Genomic DNA, 19,350 nt, shown 5'->3' on the forward strand with positions numbered 1-19,350 from the left:
GGCTCTTCCTAGGAAATTCACCTTTTGCTAAAGATATATTTTAGGGTGTGGAGTGATGATTTTTTTTTTTTTGCTCCCTTATGTTCAGCAATGTATTTTTGTAAAGTTGGGTTGAATATTTGGAAGGAAAATGTGTCCAATGTACAAATGTACTTAAGCTATAAGAGGCAGCACTGCATATTACTTTTACTTTCTAAAAGTACCGACCCTCACCCTGGGTCTGAAAACAAGCAGGAAGGTGTGGGGAGGCCTGCTCAAACCTGCTGGCTCCATCTGAGAAGTCAGACTAGCTGTTGGTGAATGGACACTCTGGACTTAAATCTACCTCCCACTCCAAGATCTGTGTGTTCTGGGGGACCAGCAGCTCTGTGATGAAGGCAAGGCCATGGGCATTCCCCACATGGACACTGATGCACTGAAGAAACTGAACAAGAATAAGAAACTGGTGAAGAAGCTGACCAAGAAGGATAATGCCATTTTTGCCTCAGAATCTTTGATCAAGCAGATCTCCAAATCCTGGGCACAGGCCTGAATAAGGCTGGCAAGTTTCTTTCTTTGCTGACCCATGATGAGTATATGGTGGTCAAAGCCAATGAAGTGAAGTCTACTATCAAGTTCCAAATGAAGAAGGTACTGTGTCTGGCAATGGTTGTTGGGCATGTGAAGATGATGACTTTGTGTGCTAATATTCACATATCTGTATAAGTACCGCACGCTAACCGATTGCGCCACTGGAGCTCCACATATTCACATATCTGTTAATTTCCTAGTGTTATCGCTCAAAAAGAATTGGCAGGATGTCTGGGCTTTATACATCAAGAGTACCAAGGGCAAGTCCCAGCGTCTGTACTAAATCCCAATTTAACAAACCCAGTACTGCCATTAAAACAAGAAGAAAAAGGAGAGGGAGAAGAAGATAGAGAAGGGTAAGGAGGAGGTAGTGGAAGAGGAAAAGGTGGAGGAGTAGGAGGAGGAGGTGGAGGAGAAGGAGAAGGAGGTGGAGGAGGTGGTGGAGGAGGAGGAGAAGATCTAAAAGTGTAAAGCCTTCACACAAAGTCTGGCTTGTCCCAGCAACTTAGTAAATTCTTTACTATTTATTCTTTGTAGAAAAAGACAACTAACTGCTCTTCTCAGGATCCTAGGGAGAGCAAAGTGGAGGAGCCATTGTTAAGAAAGAAATTGGGGATGGGGAGTTAGGCAGTAGCGCAGTGGGTTAAGCGCAGGTGGCACAAAGCGCAAGGACCGGTGTAAGGATCCCGGTTTGAGCACCTGGCTCCCCACCTGCAGGGGAGTCCCTTCACAATCGGTGAAGCAGGTCTTCAGGTGTCTATCTTTCTCTCCCCCTCTGTCTTCCCCTCCTCTCTCCATTTCTCTCTGTTCTATCCAACAATGATGACATCAATAACCATAACAATAAACAACAAGGGCAACAAAAGGGAAGAAAGAAAGAAAGGAAGGAAGGAAGGAAGGAAGGAAGGAAGGAAGGAAGGAAGGAAGGAATGAATGAATAACGAAAGAAAGAAAAAAGAAAGAAATTGGGGTAGGGGGGCTGGGTAGTGGCACACCTGATTGATCATATGTTATAATACACAAAGACCCAGGTTCAAGCCCCCAGTCCCCACCTGCAGGGGAAAGCTTTGCAAGTGGTGAAGCAGGGCGGCAGGTGTCTCTCTGTCTCTCTCTCTTTCTATCAACCCCCTTCCCTCTTGATTTCTGGCTATTTCTATCCAATAAATAAAGAAAGAAAATAAAAAAAAATAAAAAAAGAAAGAAATTGGGTTTGTTCAGGTCCTGCTGAAATATCAGCAGAAGTCTCTACTACTAAGTACAAGCCCAAACCAGCAGCTCTGGATACCCATGACAGAAGAAATCATGGTCTTAGAATTAACTGAAACATTTCAATAAAGGTATGGGAAAATAGGCATCTCACACACTTTTGGTGGGAACACAAGCTGGCAACATATATCAAAGCCCTTTAAGAAGTATATACTCTTTGGCCCAATAATCAATTTCTTGAAATTTACCTTGATGAATTCATGCAAGTTTTTGTTTTTTTTTTTTTAACTATGAGGATATTTGTCTAGAAAAAGAATTAGAACTAACTAGTATCCAACAGTAGGACTGATTAACACCTACAGGTATATTAGATAAAATTGTATGTGGTCATTTAAAACAATGTTATGTTGAGAATAAACATTTAATGGTCTGGGAAATGTTCAGGTTATCATAAGTGAAAATTCAGGTTATAAAATGAGAATATTTTGGTTTTGCCTCTCTGATTAAGTGTGAATTGAGCATGTCTTTTGTTTGTAAGTAGGAAAAATATATTAAAAATAAAAAGCAGGGAGTTGGGCAGTAGCACAGCGGGTTAAGCACATGTGGCGCAAAACACAAGGACTGGCCTAAGGATCCCAGTTTGAGCCCCCAGCTCCCCACCTGCAGGGGAGTCGCTTCACAGGCGGTGAAGCAGGTCTGCAGGTGTCTATCTTTCTCTACCCCCTCTCTGTCTTCCCCTCCTCTCTCCATTTCTCTCTGTCCTATCCAACAACGACCACATCAATAACAACAATAACTACAACAATAAAAAACAAGGGCAACAAAAAGAGAAAATAAATTTTAAAAATTATTAAAAAATAAAAATAAAATAAAAAGCAAAACCAAGAAGCTGACAAGAGAAGTAAGTTTGTCACATAGGAAGAAGAATCTAGGCAGAGATACAGATCAAAGGCCACTACAGGTGGCAAATCTCTTCCCAGGAATCCCAGAAATCCCAGGGCTCCACTCAGCACATAGGGAACCTACCAATTACTATCCCTTGGTAAAGTAAAGGAATCAGAAAATACCCCAGTTCTTATCTTCCCCAGTGTCTGCAAGGAGGGGAAATCTTGACTGAGATGTAATATCTACCTGTCCCCAGAGAAAGGAAGGGGTATTCTTTAGACAGAATGCCAGAAGACAGGAAACAAGAGTAGGGAGGGAGGAGGGGTTCTGAGTATCTCTAGGTGGGAGCTCAGGTGGGCCATGGACATGGAAAGTGGTAAGAATATGGCTTTATGAGGCAGGAATGTGAGTAGAACACCCCTGACCCAAAGGAGGTAGAGAGGAGGGACCAGCCAAGGAGGTGAAAATTTGAAAGGTCAAAGATTTTAACTAAGGAAGTGACTGAAATCACTGAGCTAAGAAAGACTGCTATCGTACTGTGTGAAGAGCCAATAAAAGAGACGACCCTATGCCAACTCTATCCCCTGGGTATGTGCATATGGGTAGCTGGGGAGATTGGTTGCTTCAGATGTTAGAATATGAAAGAATTGATAGAATGGGAGTCCCATTTACTGTGTGGCTACTATTTAATGCTGTTTAACTTATCACCTCTTTTTTTTATATTATTAGTGATTTAATAGTTATTTAAAGGGTATAGTTTCACGCCACTCTCACCAAAATGCTGTGTATCACCTCTTCTAATCCTTTTACAATTCAATAAAGATCTGTACTTCCTCTAGCTTACAGATGAGAAACTAAGTTCAGAGAGGTCCAGTAACTTACTCAAAGTCACACAAAGCATATCCTCCACATTTAGCATTGAACCAAGCTCATTTGTCTCAGAAGTCCAGTTGCCACATTGAGCATTTGTTAAAGGCTCTGTGGGGGGTAAGGGAGAGGCTATGTCATCTCTGACTCAGGTTGCTGCTCTCTGTTCTCAGATGCACACTGTGTCTTTCTTTTTCTGTCTCTTACCCCACCAAAAATGCAAATGAATATTGATATTAAAATAGTATCCAAAGTTGGAGGTGATTGAGACTGCAGAGTATTTTAATGTGTCTGGAGACAGGGAGCTGACAGTTGTGTGATAAGGTGTGAACATGTCTGTTCTACAAGAGTCTACCTAGCTCTCCCTGCCCTGCACATGCTTACTCACTCTCTTCACTACACTAAGAAATGTTTGGCCAGAAACTCAAACCTTTGCTGTGAATTTGCTCCTTTGAATTATAGAGACTACATCAACAAGTCTTCTCTCTCTCTCTCTCTCTTTTTTTTTTTTTTAATATTTCAGAACTTTAAAGAGGATGGCTCAGTGGGTTCATTTGTTAAAATCATTTTGATACTGAAGAAAAAAAGGGAAAAATTTAGAAGTACCCCAACAGACCAGAAAAAAAAGGGTTTCCTATGTGAAGATCTCAACGTTCTTTAATGAGGAGGACATGGGTGCAGTCACTGCTTTCTGATGTCATGGTATTCAGATGTCAGTTTTGTGCAGTGCTGCAAGGAAATGCTATTTGCAGTAAGCCCAGCCCTGAGACATTCTTCTGCTAGCCAGACCTGGCAGGGGACATGCTGGAGGAAATCACTACATTCTTCCTTTAGAAAGTGATGGCTAGGTAGCATCTTTGCTATTTCTTTTTCCTAATTTTGACCAAATCGAACTTCAAAGGAGGCCAAGCTATAGAAGAACTTGACCACCTTGCTCCATTTATCCAGGGAAATATGTTATCCGTCCTTCTTTTATTGTTGTTGGGCTGAAGCAGAGCAGATATGTGATACAGTCACACTATAGTATCTATTAACAATTATTTGCCAATGGTCACACAGAGACCCTGAAAGCTCCTCTTTCAGAGCCTTTGAAAATCTGCAGCACAAATGAACAAGGGATGGAGAGCACTGCTCAGTCATATTAGAGATGGACCCTCCACATACCATGGTGACCTCTCCATAGGTCGGCCCCATGCTTTCTATTTGCAATTCAAACCCAAGGCAAGAGCAAAAAGGGCAAGAGTGGGTTCTTGATTATATCTGTGGGGTCACCATTGCTAATGCAGAGTTAGAGGAGGCCAGGTGGCAACCCAGCACATTTGAAAATTGGATCTTTGTTAGGAACTGCCTCAATTTCATAGCAGAAACCAAACTTGAGATGTCTGTATCAGATACATCTGGGGAGCAACATGGCTATATCACCATATAAAGAGGAGGGGGCAAAGGAGAAGGGAAACAAAAAAAGTCAAGGAAATATTTTCTATGGCAGTGAGAGAGGTCAGATGAAGTCAAATCCTAAATTAGCTCAAAAAAGGCTGCTGGAGAACGCTGTGGAAGACCAAGTCCTGTCTACCCTGAACAATGCTAGAGTCTCAATTACAAAACAGCTTTTCTAAGAACGACTGCAAAATATCAAGTCTGTGGAAATCTGTAAGATCGAAGGGGGGAAAGTGAAAATTGAAAAGGGTACACTAATAGATCTGTCAACAGTCCGATGGTGACAAGCCACATTTCTATAAAATGCCTTCACCATTTGTGTCACCTGAAATGTACTGACACTCTCTATAGAACATTATCTCCTGAACCTAGTCTTGAAAAGACTGCCAGGAGGAAGAGAGAGCAGAGAGAGGGGGAAATCTGCTTTAGATATCAAGGAAAAAAAAAAAAAGGAGATGGCATGGAAGGAGAATGATCTAGATTGTTTAAGGGAGTCTTTGAACAATACAAAAAACCTGAGCCCAACTGGTTATTTGCAAAAATGTTATGTTATATCATAGAGGGGAATTTTTGTTCTTTTTTTTTTAACCGGTTTTAAAAAAGATTTATTTTATTTATGTATGTGTAAGGAGAGAGAGAGAAAGAAAAAGAGATAGAGAGAGATCTCAGGGATCAAACCTGGAGCCTCAGGAACTTCAGGCATACAAAATTGGTATTCTAATGCTAATATCCAAAGTGATAATTTTCTTGAGGGTCAATGCTTCCAGGTATGAGAAATACCCTTTCTGACATTCTATTTTGTATCTGCAGTCCAATTCATTAATTTATATGACTGGGGCAGGAGAAAAAAAGGTTTACTTAGGGACTTAACATCCAAGTAAATTCCACCTACTAGTCTCTGGCAAAAACAGAGCACACTTAAGGTCTGTTTGGATTTACACTACAGCGTTCTTATTTCAGAATGTGAGTCTTAAATTGTGAAAAATTCACTGGCAGCTGAAACTAAGAATTTAAATGCTTAGTCAGAACAAATTATTTTCTAATTAAAAGAAAGGAATCAATTCCTTCAACCACTTCAAGTTAATTAGTGGTCCTTTCTGACTTCATAAAATTAAAATTGCTTTCAATTCTTAAAACACTGCTGAGATAGATGAAGGTACTTATTAGAATGGTGTGTTGTGAGGAGTGGGGGAAGATACTGAAGTAAGTGGTCCCAAACATCTTTTAAAAAACAAAACAGTTTTTTAGGAAGGTAGTATAAAGTAGATGAAACTGGAGTTTGATTCTGGCTTCATTAGGCCAGGCTTGAACAGTATGACCTTGGACAAATCATATTACCTTTAATTATAGTTGTTTTATCATCAAACAGGTGGACCATTGCAGGTTCTTTTAAGAACTCAGTGTAAAAACTCCTAGTCTGAACTATCCTTGGTAAGTGAAGGTGGCAATAATAATAGTAATAATATTCACAGTCATACAAAAATTCTTTGTTACATTAACCTCACAGTATTGTCTAGAGAATCAAATCAGGGGACTCTTAGCCAACATATAATTTGTACGATTTCATATATAATTTTACTGATAGTCAAAGCCTCTCCCTGCCTTTTAGTACCTCAAACAAAAGTTAATACACCACTGTGGGCCTGGCCATTTGGCCTTGGGTCTGCAAAGTGACCATATACATGCTGAAACTATGACAGTCATTTTTTCTGCAGGTGTTTCATGATTTTGGTTATAATCAGCTCCAAGGCTGAGCGCAGCTGTAGAAAGAGGTAAGGCCAGAATGGGGAGATTGAGTCAATTTCTGTGTTTCCCAGTAAAGCTTGGGCTCAGTGGGTTAGGCCATGGACAGACCAACAGGGGTACTCTGAACTTGCTTGCCTTTGTAGGTTTAAGCCAGAGTCTTAATGTTATTTGAAGACAGTTTTTTTTTTGGCCTGTGAATATTTATAATAGTGTGAAAACTCCCGGACAGCTGGTAATGCATTTTGAAGTGTGCTAACAACACTGTATCAAACAGTCCTCTATTGATCACATCATACTTTTTTGTGGCCACGCATTTCATACAGGGTGCTTATACATTTTGAATAAGAACTTCAAGTACCTTTTGCTTCAAGCGGTTTTTCACCTCTTTTATTCCCATTTTTGCATGATCTTTTGCCTGCATGAAAAATTAATTTAAGTTAAGATTCCCTTTCTGTTTCCAGCAGGGACTATGCTTGATTTCAGTCCATTGTGAATCACCTTCTCTGATTACTAGAAAAAGGAAGGGAAAATGGGATCATCAAGTTGAAAACATAATGGCTATGAAAACAAATACAATGTTAAAAGGTAAAACAACAACAACAAACCCTTAAGGAGGCTATGGAGATTTTATTTTCTGTATTTTGATGGCACAGATTTTTTCCCTCTCTCTTCCAAAGCTCTTCTTTTGGCCTCTATAATTACTTATCTCTGTGGCCTGGTGACAGCTACTAGTAAGAGCAGAGCAGAAGCTTTTCTGGCTGTATGATTCACAATATCTAATGCATTCCAGGGCAAGGTCTCAGGACCAATTTTCTGCCCAGATTAAATGGCCTGGGCAAACACATGACTGGGTCTCTATAGCACCAAATTTTCTAGATCTCATTTCAGTGGACATCCTGGCTTTCACTGTATGTCATTTTAGACCTGTGTGGTGGTTTAGTTGACAGCCACCTACCCTTGTAAAATAAGCACAGAAAGGGCTAATAAAAATTAAAAATGGAAATAAGTACTCCTCCCCCCCCACTTACTGGCTCAGAGTCAAATGAGCAAACAAGATAAATCATGGGGAAAAAATACTTGAGGATTGTAAAAGGTGAAGCATCGGGAACAGACATATGCTCTTATTTTCACTCTGCAGTGAGCATGGGTTTCACAGACAATGCATTTCCTACAGGGCAGTGATGAGAGAGATGATGAATTTGGAGCAAAATGTAGGGACTATGTTCCTCCCTGAGCACTCCCTTTAGTAAGCTGCAAAGGAGCTGCTTTATTTAAACACAGCAACAGGGCACATGTGGGAAAGGTTTGTCAGGACTCCCATCTACTATGCCGTTGGTTCTCAGGGATGCATACAAGTGACCATCAGAATATTAGCAACTCAGTCTACATTTTAAAAGCTAAGACAAGCAGTTTCCTGTTTTTCTACTGTGGCAACTCTGAGCAGCAACACCTTAAATTAAAAAAATAAAATAAAAAAAGGACACCGACCTGGTAATATAAAATATATCAATGCTAAATAATTTTAAGAGCATTGAAAGCTTCAGTGACTAGCACCATGGTTCTTACATCACCTCTGCAACATAGGATCAGGTATATTTAAGAATCCTGTCATCATAAGGCATCTGTTTGGATCCTAGGATCAGTACTTACAAACTTATAGACGGTCTTCATGGCTGGGTTTGCTTTTGTTTTTACGGTATTAAGAATGGCTCCGCTTCCTTTCTGTAATAGAAATGTCAATTAGCAATTTGGACTGAAGACATAGTAGGCCAATACTTCTTCTCTTTAATCAAGTTAAGTAACATTTCAGAACGTGTGATTTAATTAGAGAAATGGGCCTAGATGGCAACTGATCCCAGGCAATTAGTTACAGTTATGGCCAAACTGCTATAGGTGTGTTGGTAGTGGTGGTGGTGGGGGGGAAGCTGGCGATCAGCATGGTGATAATTATGTGAAAGAGACTCTAGACCTGATGTTTTGCTTGGTACATGAACCATAGCTGGAAAGAAAGCTCATCATAGGCAATTCGAGGCAAGGATTTCTTCATAGTAATATACATCTTAAGAAATTCTAGCTACCAGGAGCAACATAAAGGTACGTTTAGCAACAACGAGCTTTGCAGCTATCATCACGTGAGGAGCAGAAAATCAGTTTGATTAGTGAGGACTGTCTGACTACTCTCTGCCCTGCACATTCCTTTCTTCAGTGTGTGTGTGTGTGAGAGAGAGAGAGAGATAGAGAGAAAGAGAGAGAGCGCTAGACAGAGAGAATATCATTCTGGTAGGCTGCCTTCCTTAATATCTAACCTCCAGAAAGGGAAGTATTGGTAATAGTAAATATTAATCATGGCTCCAGCATAAATATCACATGCTGATTTCTCAGTTCAGCTTCTTTAGGAGAACACAGCAGGAAGATAAGGAGGAAGACTTCCGCTAAACCAAGGAGGTAATCAATAGGCTATGAAGCACACTGACCATGTTTAATTTGAATTGTTAATTCCTTTCCCAAAGTCAAGTGAAATGGTTTGTCTCTGAATCTGTTCTTTAGTTTCATCCCTTTAGCTATTTTATGAGAGATCACTGCAAAGATGTTAGTCTCTAAGGGTACTGAGTCACAGGAGGATTAATCTTGCCTTCAAACACTTCCAGTCCAGGGTGCACATACACCATGGTGAATGATTGCATCTTAGTGTGATGAAGGGATGCATTGGATCGACCTTCTCGTGGTGCATCCCGTGAGTACCCATTCATTGGGGAAACTGACGATCCTTCCTAGCCGACTGAATCCACATGGATCCCAGTCACTTTCAAAGCCAGCAACAAGCAGCTCCTGACAGCTTTCAACCTGACACTGTTGACTGGCTACGGAAGAAGGGCAAACGCTAGAAGAAGAAGAAGTGTGATGAAACAAGGATTGGCTGTGTGTAAAAGGGGTATGGAAGCACCTCATTGTTTGGAAGGTTAGGGAAGGAAGGATACAGAGGATGAAACATTTCTCTTGGTCCATGCAGGTTGTACAGGAGATCATGTGAAGGGGATAAGAAGACTCTGGAGGTATAGCCCAGGAAGTGACATAATAAATAATAAAGTGTTGGACTCTCAAACATGAGGTCCAAAGTATCTGGCATAGTATATGTCAGAATAATGCTCTGGTTCTCTTTCTCTCATTAATATATAAATGTTTAAGAAAAATATAAATATTGAGGGGGCCAGAAAACAGCACATAGAAAAAGGCAGAACTGTAAAGTCATGGTATGTTCTATATATAATAAGTGGTTCAGTGTTTCAGGAAAGAACGGCAAGTGAGACTGAGAGGACAAGATAATCCGTTTATGTAGGGCCAGGGAAGGGATCTATACTCCAAGAGGATTTAAAATAAAAATGTATGTGATAATCTGATTTGCAATGCTTCAGAAAGATGACTCCAATTAATTTGATTAGAGAGGGAGACTTGAATCCAGTGAATATATCAAAGAATAAGATAGGCCCAAAACCTAGATATACACCAGTTTCTGTGAGAGAGAGCATATGTTCACACGTATCCATAAACTACTGCAAAATATATACCTGAAAGCAGAAGTACACTAGAGTTTGCAGTGGGTACCCCCCTAACACTTCCTCTCCACTATTCCAAGCTTTGGGTCCATGATTGCTCAACAATTTGTTTGGCTTCCTATGTTAACTCTCTTTTCAGTCACCAGGTTCCAGATGTCATCAGGATGCCAGCCAGGCTTCCCTGGACTGAAGACCCCACCAATGTCCTGGAGGTCCACTTCCCCAGAGACCCACCCTACTAGGGAAAGAGAGAGGCAGACTGGGAGTATGGACCGACCAGTCAATGCTCATGTTCAGCGGGGAAGCAATTACAGAAGCCAGACCTTGCAACCCACAAAGACCCTGGGTCCATGCTCCCAGAGGGATAGAGAATGGGAAAGCCATCAGGGGAGGGGGTGGGATATGGAGATTGGATGGTGGGAATTGTGTGGAATTGTACCCCTCCTTCCCTATGGTTTTGTTAATTAATACTTTCTTAAATAAAAAAGAAAAAGAAAAAAAAGAATAAGATAGGGTAGTGAAATTATTGAGATTAGCTATTGGCAACAGTTTTCATAATTGCCTATAATAGAAATTTTGAACTTTAATTAAAAACATTTCAATTGGAACTAGAAAGCAGTCTTTGTAGAACAATATGAAAATTTACCCACTCATTTATTCCATACTGTTTTCCAAAACTACTAAGTATCCTATTTCACTAGTCCTTTGGAATATTAAAGCTCCCCTTATCAATCAATCAACAAGTCCTTATTGGTAGTCTGTGATTTGCCAAGTGCCATGTTTGGTCATACAAGAAGAACAAAAGAATCCTTTCATTGAGGAATTGCTTATTCTTGGCCAACTGTAGCCACTTTCAAGGGACCTGCCTTGGCAGCAGCACACTTGGCCCACAAGTAAGAGAGAACACTTACCACTTTATGCCAAGCTTGCCTATTTACCTGCCTGCCTCTCCTACACAGTGGGGGGCTCCCCTAGAGCAAGGTCTGTGCTGCTTCCCACTGTAACCCTATGACTCAGCAGAGTGGGCAGCACACAGTAGGCCACTAGCACACAGTGATAAATATATCTATTGGGTTGTCAAAAAAAGTCATGATGCATTTTTTTTTTTGCATAGAAAAATACAGAAAAAAATAAATCATGACTTTTCCAACAACACAATACATAAAGTCAAAGCAAGAATCTCAATTCTTTAGTGATTCTGAAGGCCTAAGCACCTGACTTTCAGTGGAAGAAGTAACTGTTCACACTAACAGCAAAGGGATGAAAAACAAGCCAACAAACAGACAAACTTAGTGATAAGTGCTCCATTTTCCCTAGGAACCTTTGCTGTGGAAAATAATGCAGAATAGCAAGAAGGGCATATCTTTGGTTTTCCTGTGAAAATTTCCCGATTATACTGATCTAGAAGGACACTCTCAGAAATGCTCTAAGATAACAGTATCCATTCAACACATGTTGGCCAACTGCCTGATAAGGAAGTTTCTGGCTCTATTCCTCTCTATGAAGGGAAGGCTTCTGGGATGGTCTCATCCTACTAGTTTCCACCTGGCATGAGAATGACTTGGCTTTAGAAACTAAAGCAATTTCAGCTGAGAGAATGAACTGCTGCAGGCCTAAAGGCAGTCTTGTGGGTGGCAGGGGAAGAGGAGGGTTGCCAGGAGGTGAAGGAGGGGCCCAGATGGCTCTAAAGAGGTGAACACTTACCCGGACAGTGGAGAGCCACTGATGGTACAGTTTATCACTGCCTAGGGAGAGAGGAATCAGAGAAGCTGTTATGTAAAGAAAGTACTTGTCTTTGGGCATTTTTCAAATTGCTTTCAGTAAGCAGGACTTGGAAAAACCAAGATTTGGATCCCCTCACTACTGCCTTCCTCAGGGAGGTGTGCTCATGTTCCAACCCTTGAAGAAGGCAGTTGTGATCTGCTGCTGCAGGTTTCCTTCCTCAGAGATCAGATACTATCAGTGCTCCAAGTACAAGCCCAAATATTTCCCATTGCCTACCCGAGAGGAAGGACACCTTAGCAATCCCACCTCTCTTTCCCAGTTTTTGTTTGGCACCATCTACCTCATCCATTCTTTTAAAACCATCTTTAAGTTTTTTAAAATAGAGAGGAGAGAGAGAGAGAGAGAGAGAGAAAGAGACCACCACACCACATGAACTTGGGTCATGTACAAGGCAAAATAGTACACGGTTCTAGTGAACTGTTTCACTGACCCTCCCTCTCCATTCTGTACTATCCTCTTATGTTCTGGTCACACATCCTCATAACTCTCCACACCCTTGCAAATACTGTTCCTATTCTTTAATCTTTCTGCTGAGTAAACCCCAACAACTAGCTTGTTTCCTCTGTAAGCTTCTCCTATTCTTTCAGTTGAACAGTCCTCAAATATGAGTGACACTCACTAGAAAGCCATATCTTCAGAAGTTTTGTGAGCTGTCCCAGGACAGGAATCACGGGTCATTAGTACCAGCTACAAACATATTACTGAGTACACACACTCAATATAGTTGTGTGGCAACAGGCAGGAAAGGAGGCACTGTTACAGAGCTCTGCTCATTTTATCTGGGAGGATAAGAAATTTTTATCAGCTGACTGCTTTTCTAGAAGTTCTGAGCAACAGGATTTAGTTGAGTTGACATATAAAGTCTGTTTTCTCCTCAGAACTCACAGTCAACTGTAAGAGCACTACTCCAATCTTGCTCCTCTATGAAGCTCTCAGCTTACAGAGTGAAAATTAGTTAAGTCCTATGCCAGCTTCACAAAAACCCATTCCTACTCCCCTCCTTACATTAATTTACTTTTGTCTTTAGTTATGTATCTCATTCTCCCAACAAACTGAGAGCTCCTTGAGGGCAGAACTGAATCCTCCATTTCTTACTCTACTATAAGGAACAGGACTTTGGGCCCAACTAGTATCCAGGAAATACTTATCAACAATCTATTACTGTCTGGATGTTGGCTTTCTTGATTATGCTCTCCACGTAGCAGTAGGCTGGCTGGGCCTGAAAAATAGGCTTTGAAAGTAAAGATTATGCCTTGTTCTGTGAGTTTATAAGCCTCCACTTGGATAATCAGAATAATCCAGGCCAAACACATGCCAGAGAATAAGAGGGGCTAGAAGCATGATTATTACTCTTCATTTAGTTTTGATTTTGTTGCTAGGGACTGAGGTTCATGGTCTTGGGAAGAAAGCTAGATTGGGATTCAGGAGGCAGTGTCAGCTGGCAATACTTCTCTGGGCCCCAAATGTCACCTCTGAAAAAATGAGAGGACAATTCCTTCAATTCTGAAGAGCAGTGGAGACTGGGCACTTTGTGGGGTGGTTTTCAGGGTTTTTAAAATACATTTTTAAATATTTTATTTATTAATGAGAAAGATATGAGGAGAAAGAACTAGATATCTTTTTAGTACATGTGCTGTCGGGGATGGAACTCAGAGCCTCATGCTTGAGAATCCAGTGCTTTATCCACTGCATCACCTCCTGGACCACACAGTTTTCACATTTTAAAGAAACATTTACTGCGCAGTGGTCTTGTGCCAGGCTCTTGCTGGGTGACTGCACAAACTTTTCTTCTTCAGCCCTGGTTTAATCCCACTGGGAATCCCATGAGACAGCCATCGTGACTCTTAGTGCATAAACAGAAAAACTTTAGCAAGAAGAACTGAAATAACCTCACTGCTAATAATGAAGCACCACCCTGATTTGGGTCCAGGTCTCCTCATTCAACACCTTGTGTGCTTTGTTAGCTGGGCACTGTGTTTAACCAGACTTTACCCACCCAGGGGATGGAAGTGACCACAAGTCAGAAGGCTTCAGAAGGGATGATGTATATTTCATCAGATGATGAGAAACTCCTTAAACAGATCAAGGGCAAGTAAGTTTCTCTATACTCTCCAGAGAAGGGAAAAGTCACCGTCACTGTCACCCACTCCTTGAGGAACACACCCTAACCCCACAGCAAGAAGAAGAATATGTTTCTCACCAGCATATTCGCCCATGTTGATCTCCTCTTCAAAAACATCACTGAAACCTTCTCCAGAATTGAGAAGGTCTAATCTACCATCAATAAACTATAGAAAGAAAGGAAAAAAGCATAACAGTGTGCACAATGGAGCATAGTAACAGTAAGAGCATTCAGCTAGGTGACTTAGTGGCAGACCGAAGCATAATAACATTTCCCAAGACAGGAAAGAAAGGGCCTTTGGAACTTCAAAGAAACTAATTCTTTGTTAATGATAACTTGTAAAAATCATGCAACATATTTGTATACAGACTTTCTGGCTACTGACCACCCTCCTTAGCCAATCCCCCTTCTCTGACATGGACCCCTAGCTATGACCACTGCCTCAGTATTAAGAGCGGGAACATCTGGAAGCCCACAGGAGATGGAGATGCAGGTCAAGATAGAGAGGTCTGGGCACCTGTTTAAAGAGCTGGAGCTGCGTGGCATTCTGCAGGAACTGCCGCATGGCTCCAGAGCGATAATGGGACACGAAGGCATCTTCAGAGAATGTGATTGGTTCCTCCTGGGGAATGGAGATGAAGAGATGGGTTAGAGGGATGGAGTGAGAGTGGTTGCATGGTCTGCTGTATCTGCTCATTTACCAGGGGAGGTGGCTGCTATCATTATGGCCATCTATGTCACAGATTAGGAAGCTGTGTCAGAAAGGAAGTCATTCCCCAAAGTCTCAGAGCTGGTAGGAACAAGTGGGAACACAAAATCAGATTCAAAAATCTCCCGCCTCCCTCCCCCTTCCGTATTAGTCACTGCCATATTCAACAGTTAGTGGGATGTGGCCATTAATGAAATCATTTCCAAACAAACCCTTTCTTCAGAGAGCACTTCATATAAAAGGAGCCCTGCTATACACAACCAATTCTAGCTGCTATGTGGGAGCTGGGAGCTGGGGGCAGGGGGCCGTGTCAGGGCCTCCTTGTTTGGTGGTCTTCCCTCCCCATGATACCTTTGCAATTCCTACAGCACCAACCATAGAACACAGTTTGTAACTCATTTACATATCAAAATTAACCAATAGCCAGAGATAATTTTAAAATAATTATTCATATTCAAAACAAAGAATGATTAAAAAACAAGGTTTTCCATCTAGTGCACTCTGTGTTTATGCATTTGTTAAGGAAGTTTGCTTTTACTAAACTACAATTTATGAGTCAAGGAAATGACTCCCTAAGCTTAAAAAACATCTCATCCTTGTAGTCAACACCTCAGTCCTTCTTTGAAGATTTTTGGAGTGCTCACCTACACAGACAAGTCTTTAATTCAGTGGTGTCTTCTCAATTCTGAAAGATCAGACTTTTATACGCTGAACTGAATTAAAGGTACCCCGCCCTTCACAGACTTGGTGGCAAACACAGAGATGTTTGAAGCTTCACTTTCATCCTGTTTTAATGAGTTACGTGAGTGTTAAATGCACTGTATGGCTGCTGAAAATTTCAAGAGTTCTTCCTGTTTAAATGCAACCAAATTAGCTCAGCAACTGGGCAGACTTACTACACAGGGAGGCAAGATGACCAAAAAATTAGGGTGAGGGGATTACTTATTTTTAGTTTCACCTAACTTGACAAAGTATCTGAGGCAGCTTACATAAGCTTGTAAAACAAAGAAAAAAATTAGGGCTGGAAAATATATAAATATATACAATGTGCTCATTTGGAAAAAAAAGTATCCAGGCAAGCTGCTCTATGGTCTCTAAAACTAAGTCACAAAATAAAAGCTGAATGAGATTCCTGACTGCTTAAAAGGAAACAATAGGGGGTAGCATAGAGCAAGAACTGAAGCCCACGGACCAGCATAAGGATCCCAGTTCGAGCCCACTGGCTCCCCACCTGCAGGGTGGTGTCACTTCACAAGCAGGTAAAGCAGGTCTGTAGATGTCTATCTTTCTCTCCCCCGTCTTCCCTTCCTCTGTTTCTCTCTGTCCTATCCAACAACGACTGCAATAACAACAATAACAACAACAATAAACAAGGGCAACAGAAGGGAAACATAGCCTCCAGGAGCAGTGGATTTGTCGTGCAAGCACTGAGCCCCAGTGATAACCCTGGAGGAATAAAAGGAAACAACGGACACTTTGCATCATCTATGAGAGAAGAAAAAACAAGTAGTTCTTCAGGAAAAAGGGTTTTCCAGGACGTTTGTTATTTTGGTATGGATTGCGACCACTGATGAATAGCTGAGATCAGTTTATGATAAGCTACAGAAGGTCACCTAGAATTCTGCTCCTGTAACCTGGAAGTTTTGCTTCTCATCCTTACAATTACAGCAGACATTTCTCTCTCTGGGTGATATCATGCATGAACACCAGTGCCAACTATTACCATCATCAGCTCAGACATCTTTCTTGAGCTCCAAACCTCTCTGTCTTCATCTCTACCTAGATATCCCCCTAGCACTTCAAGCTCACACTCCTAATATTATCCCCTCTGGACTGACTACAGATCTGGTTTTGCCCTTAGGTTATTATTCATACTTACCTAGAGACCTATCAAACTTCTCAATCCTTCTTGTTATACCACTGAAAATATCTGGTCCAACTTTACACCTCACTGCCCTGGCAATGACCTGCCAGGTGTTAGGGTTTAACTCTATGTTCCTCTCTTCCATTCCTCCCAGCATTGCCAGTTCTTTTGGTAAGAATAACTTCCAAAAGACAAACTGGGTCATATCATTGTCTTAGTCAAGAGATGCTCCACTTATGTGATTACTAGACTGATACCTCCCTCCCCCCCACTAGACTACCTGCTTCACGTGGGCAGGAATGGTACCTGTTTTTGCTCAGTACTACATACCTAAATGCATGCTGTTGTTATTCTATTGCCACTAGGTTTATTGCAGGAGCTTGGCGCCCGCATGGCAAATCCAGTGCTCCCAGTGGCCTTCTGAGAGGGAAGGGGCGGATAGGGGAAGAGAAAGCAAGACATCTGCAGCACTACTCTACCACTTGTGTCCCTCGCTGCAGGTAAGGATCAGGGATTTGAATCCAGGTCCCTGAGCATAGTAATATGTGCACTCTATCCGATCTACCACTGCCAAGTCCTTAAATGCATGTTTATTAAATATGGGGGAAAACAGAGGGGTGAGAAAATCCACAGGTCCTTGTTGTAAAGGAAAACTATCCTAGTTGTTTTGATGGCAAACAAATTCTTCCCACACTGACCTAGAGTACTTTGTGTCACATTCCACTGTTCTAGCACATGCTGTGCTCCAGATGTATCCCCTGATCACACGCCATGTCTTTCTTTTCATTTGCCAGTTTGAATCCTTCCACATAGCCTATTCCATCTTAAGTGCTGTGACAGTCCTTCCCCCCTACTTGGTGCTCACACTGTTCCTCATGCCCCCTGGGTGCCGGGTTATCTGCAGCAGTGTCTCCTATGGCCAGGAGAGCTTGAGTGAGTTCCCTGCTGCACTTCTTCTTCTAGCGTTTGCCCTTCTTCCGTAGCCAGTCAACAGCGTCAGGTTGAGCCTGATGTAAAGTTTCGAGACCTCCTTTGAATCTGGAGAGGTGGCAGTCGTTGACTATGTGGGTCATAGTCTGTCTGTAGCTGCAGGGGCAGTTCGGGTCGTCTCTGGCTCCCCAGCGATGGAACATAGCGGCGCACTGGCCATGGCCTGTTCGATAGCGATTGAGGAGAGCCCAGTCATAATGTGCTAGGTCAAAGCTGGGTTGACGCTTGCAGGGGTCTGTGATGAGGTGTTTGTTCTTTACCTCAGCTGACTGCCAGCTCTCATCTTTACACTCTCCAGGGACAGCACAGAATCCATGCCTCAAGTAGAAGCTATTGGTTGAAGAGCCAGAGAATGAGTGTGAGCCTGGCTTCTATCATAAGAGCCCTGTGGTACTGGGGGTGACCAAGACACCACTTGACCTGATGGTAAAGAGGTCTCAGAGCACGAAGCCAGGTGAGTGACAACTGTGTCTAGGGAGCTTACAGCTGCTCAGCAGGAATGCTCATTGGAGCTGTTAGCATTCACTACTGGTGGTTCAAATCAGCATTGCCAGTCAGGGGAAGTCTGCTGAGGGACCAATAAATTCAAGAGGTTTGCAACCAGATTTTTATGCAAGGGTAGCCTGAGGCAGGATTTAGCTGCAGGAGAGGAGAGAGAATCACATCTTTGGGAAGGCATGAACATTTTGGGTTGGTTGTCTATTTATTGGAGGTGACATCTCCTTGGATCAGATGTCTATGCCATAAAAACAGACAAAACATGGGCATAGATGGGAAAGATTCAGAGGGAATTTTGACAACAAGACCCCCCCCCCGGAAAAGAGCTTAAAGAATATCAGCAATGTCTATAAGACAGAAACAAATATTATCCTACAGTGGAATGCTAGTGGGGTAGGGTGAGTACAAAATGCCCACAGGAGTCAGAGGAGGCAAAGGCTAATTCTCCCAGGGCAACAGGTCAGAAAACAGAAGTGGGCACACTTAAGCAGAGCCTGGAAGGGTAGGTAGGAGGTAGGCTAGTAGATTCTACCATTCAGGAAAACTTGTTTTATCCCAATTCTGCTGAGAGGCAGTTAGATTGTCTAACAGCAATGTATCAAGGTCTAAAAGGCACCAAGCATAGAAGATGCATTCTTGTGGAGTTTTCTATTGAAATAAGAATAATCCCAGCTCAGCACATCTTTACAGAATAACTGAGGGACAGGGTAGTGATGGACCCAATCAAGTGTACATGTTACTATGTATAAGGACCCAAGTTCAAGCCCCTGCCCTCCCCAAGTCCTCAACTACATGAGAGAAGCTTCATGAGAGGTGAAGCAGTGCTCTATCTCTCTATCTCCCCTACCAGCCTCAATTTCTCTCTGTCCTAGCAAATACAAAAAAATAAATGAATAAATGAATGAATGAATGAATAATAAAATAACTGAGGTCAGGTCATTTGCCTAGTGTCACATGAATGGCAACCCATGGTCATCAGATTGGCTTTTTCTGTTAGCCCTCAGACATCTGTTGGGCCAAGAAATATTTAAAGATTTCTCTTGCAAGTGAAACTACTCAGGTCCTCCTGGTGGATACACACAGCCAAGAGCCACTCAGAGACAAACAGCTTCAGGAA

The 19,350-nt window shown here is 41.9% G+C and overlaps 1 protein-coding gene and 1 pseudogene across 9 annotated transcripts in view; one reads left to right on the plus strand and one right to left on the minus strand.

Moving 5' to 3' along the window:
* Positions 1–19,350, minus strand: part of DENND1A (DENN domain containing 1A) — a 600,479-nt gene that overhangs the window by 62,987 nt on the left and 518,142 nt on the right. For all 9 annotated transcript variants that reach the window (XM_060200131.1, XM_060200132.1, XM_016185023.2 and 6 more), the window contains 5 exons: positions 14,690–14,794; positions 14,251–14,338; positions 11,970–12,010; positions 8,362–8,433; positions 7,070–7,126 (listed from right to left, as the gene is read on the minus strand). In XM_060200131.1, the coding sequence (XP_060056114.1) occupies positions 7,070–7,126; positions 8,362–8,433; positions 11,970–12,010; positions 14,251–14,338; positions 14,690–14,794 (363 nt within the window). The remainder of the gene's footprint in view (positions 1–7,069; positions 7,127–8,361; positions 8,434–11,969; positions 12,011–14,250; positions 14,339–14,689; positions 14,795–19,350) is intronic.
* On the plus strand, positions 347–853 carry LOC103129025 (large ribosomal subunit protein uL1-like; annotated as a pseudogene).

Source organism: Erinaceus europaeus, chromosome 10, assembly GCF_950295315.1.
Source record: "Erinaceus europaeus chromosome 10, mEriEur2.1, whole genome shotgun sequence".
Lineage (NCBI taxonomy): Eukaryota > Metazoa > Chordata > Mammalia > Eulipotyphla > Erinaceidae > Erinaceus > Erinaceus europaeus.